This window comes from Benincasa hispida, chromosome 4 (genome assembly GCF_027475165.1).
Source record: "Benincasa hispida cultivar pf3 chromosome 4, pf3_genome.v1.1, whole genome shotgun sequence".
Taxonomy (NCBI): Eukaryota; Viridiplantae; Streptophyta; class Magnoliopsida; order Cucurbitales; family Cucurbitaceae; genus Benincasa; species Benincasa hispida.
This window is the reverse complement of record NC_143481.1, coordinates 58,227,906-58,236,303: the sequence shown is the minus strand read 5'-3', so window position 1 is coordinate 58,236,303 and position 8,398 is coordinate 58,227,906. Positions and strand designations below refer to the sequence as shown.

General features: G+C 36.2%; 1 protein-coding gene across 4 annotated transcripts; it reads left to right on the top strand.

Moving 5' to 3' along the window:
- Positions 1–3,367: 3,367 nt before the first annotated feature.
- LOC120075023 (Alg9-like mannosyltransferase family) lies at positions 3,368–8,073 on the top strand. 4 transcript variants are annotated; one of them, XR_016528871.1, is made up of 10 exons: positions 3,368–3,817; positions 3,971–4,088; positions 4,179–4,283; positions 4,420–4,706; positions 5,966–6,247; positions 6,341–6,542; positions 6,644–6,795; positions 7,068–7,145; positions 7,524–7,686; positions 7,779–8,073. XR_016528871.1 is itself a non-coding variant. In XM_039028160.2 (9 exons), exons 1-9 carry the CDS (start codon positions 3,576–3,578, stop codon positions 7,857–7,859), a joined length of 1,632 nt encoding a protein of 543 aa, XP_038884088.1. In that variant the 5' UTR covers positions 3,368–3,575; the 3' UTR covers positions 7,860–8,073. The 4 variants fall into 4 exon arrangements, 2 of the variants coding, with proteins under 2 accessions (XP_038884088.1, XP_038884087.1); XR_016528870.1 differs by having other exon boundaries at positions 3,487–3,817; positions 3,968–4,088; XM_039028160.2 differs by lacking the exon at positions 7,068–7,145.
- Positions 8,074–8,398: the final 325 nt, after the last annotated feature.

The following is an 8,398-nucleotide window of genomic DNA, read 5'->3' as shown; positions in this document are numbered from 1 at the left end:
AAAACATTATCCAGTAACAGATAAAGTTTCTTGTCAGCCTGCCTACAGCAGCAGCTAAAACAACATCACCAGTATCAACTCGAAAAGTCATCTCTCCCTGTGGCAACGTTTTCCTGGAACTGAATCCTTGGTAAGAGGAACTGGCATGATTGGTAGCACCTGAATCTAGAATCCAGACAGAATCATCATTCTCTACCAGACAGGTCTCCAAGACCAATAAATCATATTTACTGTCTTGTCTTCTTTTATGGAGAGTAGTGGGATCGAGGTCGTTTGCCACGAAATTCATTTCATTCTATCCACTGTAAGTAATCGGTCATTTTAAAAGCTTTAAACAGAAATACTAACGAGTTGCTGAAAAGAAAAACACATTGACCTACATTAGGTTTTAAGCAAATACCCGTTGTAAAACAAAACAACATCCAATAAGGTTTTAGAAAATCTAATATGAACCCCGTGTGACATTTAGTTTCGTAATGACGCTTCAAAGGTTTAGGACAAAAGTCGCCGAAGGGAGGTCAGTTATCCCTCCTCTGAATTGAGAAGATCTTAACCAGTCATTAATACCAGAACAACTCTTGCTCCTATAATGACTAGCCATTATTGATTTGGCCAAGAGATCATTAACTTGATTAACAACCTCCTGTAAGTGTGACTCATCATTTTAAGCCCTAGAGGTTCGTCCCAAAAGGCCAATCTGAAGGGAAAAATCCGATTGGGGCAAAACCTAAAGCGACCCTATCCATTTTTGGAGTTCACCTTGATATTGACCAACTGCACAAAACCCATCCGAAGAGAGATGTACCAAAGGCGTCACGAGGGCGTACAGAATGATCTCACGATGTGAACCAATGACAAAGACCATAGGAGGTGTTGACACACACTTTTCACCCACTTACTATAAATACTCTCTCTGTCCACCTTGATATTGACTCTTGCAAACACCATCCGAAGGGGGATGCTCCCAGGGCACCACGAGGCCAAGCATGAATCTCACGGTGTGAACATATAGGGAGAAACGTGAGTGGAATCATAGACATATCAGATATGCCTCTTCCTCCCACTGAGTATTTTATAACCTAGGGTTTAGCTTACTTAGAAAAAACACGGCTAAGGATTTTAACTAAGTGACTTTTAGGTTTTTCCAAGAGTAACTTTTATCTTGGATAGTGAAACAACTTTTGATCATCATCTATTAAACTCTTTAACAGAATCTTTGACCAAAACGCCGCATGCTTGTTGAAAATCTAATTCACCTTTCCAGGTAGGTTTCTAGGTAGGGGTGTTACGTTTCCGTCAACTTAAGAACCCCAGCTTAGCCAGAACCCGCCTTAGACAAAAGGTCCCTTATAGATAGGTTTACAACAAATTTAATCTTTTATTCCAACTAATTTAATCCTATTAAACCAATTTTAAAAGATTAATCTAGGTTACTAAACTCTTTAGAATCACTTGAACTTAGGTCTATCTTAATCCAATTTTAAAACCCTTTTAAAAAACTTGAGTTCACCCTAAGTCCGCATGCAACTCTGAATTATTGATTTTAGGTTTAATTTCCTTTATAACACTTATAAACAGAAATCAACACTAAAATGCTAAGCTAACACATGCAAGGCATTCATAAGAATTATAAATAGCCTAAGTGTCATGCGTAATGCAGTGTTCATTCATTGCTACTTCTTTTATATATCACTTATACAAAGCAACAATGAAACAAGAAAAGCATGCTTCCATTCACCCTTAGACTATAACACTTATAATAAAATGATGATGCATGATAATGCTCTTTGCATGCAAAATATAACTCTTATATTTCATGATGCATATGCATGCTTTCAAGTAATTTCTTCATGCTAGATTATAACATTTATAATACATGATGCATGAATAATTGCACAATCTAAGGTGGTTTTTAACTATATGACAAACACTTTGACATATAAGTACCATACATCACATGTATAAGCAATAAAAGTTAATGAACAAGGTGAAATTGCCTTAAAAACACAAAAGAAAAGCTAAATATTACAAAGACAAGGAGTCTCCGGTTCAAACAGGTGAACTGGGTCTTGAACCACTTAGGTAAAACATTGCTTCTCCAACCATCGTATACTAAGCACCCTGCGATCATCTACACGATAAAACAAACGCTTTGCTATAGCGCTCCCAGAGCTAAACGATCGTTTAGCATTTACTACACGATCGTTTAGCTACTACTACATGATTGTGTACCTTTATAAGGCGATGAAGCCTGAGGTACGCGATTGCTTAGAGCGCTCTGCACAACGCTCGCCTTTCATGATCGTCTAAACGACTACGATGCCATGACGCATCATCGCCTAAGCGATTACTTAGCTAGCGTCTCCATATTGCATATACGTGATCGCGTAGATAGTAACTAAGCGATGAAGCTTGCTATAACTACACGATCGTCTAGCGTGTGCCTTTTACTATGCGATGAGCATCATGCTCCCACTATGATCGTCTACCTCCAGTGCCTACGCGATCGGGCAACCAACGCTATACGATATGGTAAACGATTTACCCCATCGTTTAGCATTAGTTAAACGATCGTTTAGAAAATACTACACGATCGTCTAGAAAAATCTAAATGATCACTTAGTTAAATCTCAACGATCGTTTACCTAAGGCTACACGATACGACCAACACTTGGTCTTCTTCTTCATTGAGAATCGCATCTCCATGCGTCGAAGCTTCATCACGAACGACTCGATTGCAAATTTAATTACGCCCAAAAACACACGGGCCCTTACAATTAACACTTTATAATGACTGAAAGCTTTAACAAAAGGCAATTAAACCCAAAACATTCATCAACGCAACCACAGATGCAGAAATGATTAACCACAAATGCAGAAACCCACTGCGACTGTAAAATGAAGTTAAAAAAAGAGCTGTAATTTGGAATATCAGAGAACCTGACTCTGATACCAAGGTAGCCATTGTGGTGGTGTCGTATTGTGCATGACCTGTAAGATTCCGTTTCTTAACTGTAATTGTGTTTGTTCAATTTTGAATTGAATTTGGAACGATCATTCCTCTGCTCATGGAAATTCTCATGTCTGATTTTCTTTAGATACTATATTTATAAATCATAAAACTAAGTGTAGTTACACACTAAATATTAGTTGACAATAAACTATAATTAGTTATTTATGAATATGTTATATATTCAAAAAAATTATATAATTATTCTTTTGTAATATTATCTTAAATAATAAATATTTCAATTTTTTAATTTAAAAAATAAAACGAGTTTATAACAGGGATTTAAAATCTGGATACCATAAAATTGTTTTCAAAATTTACACGATTTAGATCATAGAATTCTAAGACAATTTTTCTAAACATAATTCAAGTTATCTTCGAACACATATTCGCTGAATCCAATAAATTTGAAAACATACAAAAGAATTTGGATTGCCAAGCCTTGACGTTGCTATTGTTTATAAATGGTAGAAGTTTAGTTTTGTTGGAGGGACTTTGATGTTATACTTGAGCTTAATTTGGGGGCTTTACAGCGTCTCAAAGTCTGAAAATATTGAATTGGAGAATGGTTCAGAAGAGACCTAGGACTTCGGTCGCAGCATCAAAATTGGTCAGAATTGAGGATTCACCAGAATTTCTTCGATCTGAGAAACCCAAATCTAAAAAATATGATCTTTTCTCTTCGACGAACAAGGTCCTTGTGCTTTGCTTGGCATTTCGATTTGCAAATGCGCTTTTGTTGCAGACTTATTTTAACCCAGATGAACACTGGCAAGCCCTTGAAGTTGCCCACAATATCACCTTTGGGTAATGTTTCTCTTCATGCGATCCTCTCCTTGTTATTAATGACCCTTTCCACTTCTAATTTTTCTGATTTCTGGGCTGTAATTTCTTGATGAATTGGATTTAAGAAGCTATAGAACGCTTCAGGTAATTCAGTGATGTGTTTCCGTTTAGCAGGTATGGTCATCTGACATGGGAGTGGAAGAGGGGAATCCGTAGCTACTTGCATCCTTTGTTGTTTGCTTTTCTTTACAAAGTTCTTGCTTTACTCGGCATTGATACTCCATTGATCATGGTAAAATATTCAACTACGTATAAACTAGTGAAACTGTTTGATTGGCTGTGGCAAATTGAATTGTGAAATTCTGTTGGTCATGCTTTATAGATAAAAGCTCCGAGGCTGTTGCAATCTATATTCTCAGCTGTTGGTGATTTTTACTTGTACAGACTCTCCGGTGCTCTCTTTGGTGATTATGTTGCAAAATGGGCTGTATCCTTGTGTTGATGATTGGCATATATTTAGTGTTCAGTATATTAGAACTCTCATCCAACCTTATTTTTTGAATGAAAAAAGAGATATTTATTGGAATATTAATTTAGTCACAATACACTTAACTCTACTTCAGCTGTTTTCCCAACTTACAAACTGGTTTATGTTCTTCTGCTTCAACCGAACTCTATCAAACAGCTTAGAGACCGTTCTAACACTTGCCAGCTTGTACTATTGGCCTTGTATAAGTGTTGCTACCACCAGATATTCCAAGGTTTCAAGGAAGTTGGCTCTGTTTATGGCAGCTCTATCATGCGCTATTCGACCAACAAGTGCGGCTACTTGGCTGTATGTTGGTCTGCTTGAGCTGTTTTCAGCACATGATCGACTTAGATTTATTTTCTTAGAGGCTGCTCCTATTGGGTATGTACCATATCTCTTAATTATTATAACTAACGTATTTAACTTACTTGTTCTTGGTTCTTAAATAGGTTCGACCTATTCCCTTGCCCTTATGATAGTTTTCTCTGAACTTCATTTTAAAAATTAGTGACGTAAAAAACAAGTTGAGAAGTTTATCGTTGGTAGTGGTAGACAAAGTTGTTATCAGCCGTTGGTGCTTTAACTTATTTATTTATTTATTATTATTATTGTTATTTTTTTGGGGGGGAGAGGGGGCGACTGATTAAGTTAATCGAGGAAAAACTATGGATGTGTAGGAAAGGTGGCCAAGTAGGATATATGTTGATAAAAAGCTAACCTTTTTTTTTTTTCCTTCTATGTCTGGCATAGATCCGTCTCTTATCTTTGAGAATGGATAGGAATTGAAGTTAAAAATCTACAAAGTTAGCGGGAAACAGTAGTAATAAGTTATGATGTATCTAGGACCAATCTTATACTTCTGCCATTATATTTACTCATGCAGTTCACTTTGATCTTCCACCATCCATTAATGTAGTAATATTAACGATTAAGAAAAAGTTCATTGGGAGAAGATTGAATATTGCATAATTCACTAGCTCCTTTCAAGTATTTATTGATACAGATGTTGTGATTTTCTTTTTAAATTGATAACAGTTGGAGCTTCTTTTTTAAGTCCTTCCAACCCCCTTGTGTTGTGTTTGGCCAATTTGACCCAAAAGCTAAAGCTGATGGGTGAAGGAAAATTTAATTATATATTATCATCTAACACTCCTCCTCTCTGATGCTATTTTAAATCACTGATTGACCCAAAAGCTTAAGCTGATGGGTGAAGGTAGATTTAATTATATATCATCTAACAACCTATGTTTACGTTCTCTTTTTCTTTTTGCAATTTCTGCCTTTTCTTGCTTACGTGTCTTCTCTAAAGAAAACAAAATGCTAAATCCTTGTAAACTCTCCATTGTGGTTTATTGCAGTTATGGGAAATATTAAGTTTACAAGCTTCTTTAGTGTCAGTTTCTAATTTAATGTGAATGATGTTGATGCGAATGGCGGATGTAGTTTCTTATCGGTTGCCCTTTATTTATTGGTTTCCCTGAAATGATAAAATGATTGCTCTCCTCATTTATTTTCCTGGTCAAATAATTTGCGTGCCACTCCATCAACTATTTAGGAGATTCTTGCACTTGTTTACTTAAACTCTCTTAAGATTTTAGATTATTTACATCTTTCCTTAGCCCTCTAATTTTTCATTTCAGGTCGTTGGTGCTTGGGATTACGTTTTTGTTAGATAGATTAATGTACGGCTCCTGGATATTGGTCCCTTTTAATTTTCTGAAGTTCAACGTTCTTTCCTCTGGAGGAGATTTTTATGGAACTCATAAATGGCACTGGTACTTCACCCAGGGGTTTACTGCCATGCTCTTCAGTTTCATTCCATTTTCCATTTCTGGCATCATCACCTCAAAAAGATGGAAACTCTCCGGTCTTATCATTTGGGTTCTGGGAATTCATAGTCTACTTGGTCATAAAGAGTTCAGGTACCTCTTTTTGTTTCACTATTGAAAATACCCTACCTAAATCAATATGGCATTGGTTTGAAATATGCGTTTGTTTATTTTACTTCATCACAGGTTTGTCCTTCCCATTCTTCCAATAGCATTGATGTTCTCTGGCTATTCATTAGCTGCCCTTAGATATCATGCTTCTCCGAATGGTAAAAGGGAAAAATCACGAGACTTGCACACTAAACGCCCTATGAAAATGAATTTGGCCATAATACTTTTGCTAGCTACAAATATCCCAATGGGTTTATACATGAGTTTGGTTCATCAGGTATCTATCTATATTGGCCAATGAGTATAGAGAAATATATAAAGTTGGTCGTCTTTTGGTTTCTTCTGCTCTCTTATCTAACCAGAAGACCTACTGTGCAGAGAGGAACAGAGGATGTAATGAATCATCTGGCCAGAGAAGCTGCGACTGAGAAAGTCAAAAGGATCCTTTTTCTGATGCCCTGCCATTCGACGCCTTACTATTCCACTCTGCACCGAAACTTACCAATGCAGTTTCTAGACTGCACACCGAGGTGGGTAAAGCGTCTTTCCTTCTTTTTTCTGATAGGTAACAGAAACTATTCATCGATATGATGAAATGAAATACGAAAGAAGTTCCTATCAGATAATAATAATTACACTCCGTTGGTTAATGAGGTGGATAAACTATAATTACAAAAAGAGAAGTGCATTTTCATAAAATGGTTTGTCTCGACTCTTGTATGCTTACATTGCTTTCCGATCAAAGGTTCCAACAAAAAGCTTGTGCATGATTATGTCAAAGTATCTTTTTGTCTTTTCCTAGAGTGACCCAAGAGTAGCAGAGAGATAAAGGACATGTTTGGGAGGATGGAATGGAACGAGTTCCTCTATTGGATAAAGGGTAAGCTCTGCCTAGATTCCCTTCTCATTCCAAATAACCTTCAGATTCTCAGTAATCCTAATTACATTCCAACCTCTTAAACAATCCCATCAGTAATGGTGTTACCAAGTCTTGAATCTTTCCATCCAAAATGTGTCTTTGCATAAAAAAGCTTGAGGCATAAGCACAGCTACTAAAAAGGTGGATCTGTGCTACTTCACTGTTTAAACACATGGGATAACTATAATCATGGAGAAGGCCCAACTTCCATATAAAGCTCGTCAAAGTTGTTGATACGAAGATGACCCAACTTCCATATAAAGCTCATGATGCTTGACAACTTATATTGCTCTTTGACTTGTAATCATTGTTGTTCATTTGTGATGTTTAAAATGGCAGCGAAGAGAACAGGATCCCAGTCGAGTCGGACCGTTTCTTGACGAATCCACTTGCTTTTGCAACAGAATTTGCTAAAAATTGGACAGTCCCAAGTCACATTGTATTGTTTGATTCAGAAGAGAGAGTACTGAAGGAGTTTCTGATATCACATTCTTTCAAGGAGGTTAGATGTGTTTGTATTGTATTTGTTATTCATTAATTAATAATCACAGTTCCTAGTTGTGGCATACTTTACTTATGTTGTGTCAATGGCAGGATAAAAGGTTCTTCCATTCTCACTTCAAGGTGGACCGTGATCTTCAATCTTCGGTGGTTTTATATGTCATGACGGTTTAATCTGACCAACTTACCATTTTCTTTTTCTCGATGAAGATTAATTTTTAATAGATGCTTTTCTTTCTCCATCAACAAATTTTGTGAGAATATTAGTGGTTTCGAGTTGTATATTCCCATGCTACATCCTTTATTGTTACTATATTTATATACCAATTAATGTACTTTTAACCTTTTATAAATATTAAATGTTCCAAAACTATTGTTGAGGTATAAATATAAATATATTAAAATGTTTGGGAGAAAATTAAGACATGAAACGAGATGTTGGTGACTCAAAATGAAAATTGAAATTTGAACATTGCTACGTTTATTTAGGCCATTACTGCATCCATTTCAATTAACAATTTTTATCCAAAATTTAAAAGGATTTTTTGCTCAAAGGTAGTTTTGGTGACTTGAAATAGAAATTGGAACATTGCAACATCGTTCTAGACCATTGTCGCACTTGTCTCGTGTCCCAATTTTCATCTAAAGTTTTAAATGGTTTGTACTTTAAATAGAAAATTGGGACTCAAGACAAGTGCGACAATGGTCTAGAA

What these genes read in the sequence shown, in the direction of transcription:
- LOC120075023 (XM_039028159.2), top strand. Translation starts at nt 3,576, where the DNA reads ATGGTTCAGAAGAGACCTAGGACTTCGGTCGCAGCATCAAAATTGGTC. An exon ending in CTTGGTCATAAAGAGTTCAG is followed by an intron (nt 6,248 to 6,340) that starts GTACCTCTTTTT and finishes ACTTCATCACAG; the next exon opens with GTTTGTCCTTCCCATTCTTC. An exon ending in TTTCTAGACTGCACACCGAG is followed by an intron (nt 6,796 to 7,523) that starts GTGGGTAAAGCG and finishes TTAAAATGGCAG; the next exon opens with CGAAGAGAACAGGATCCCAG.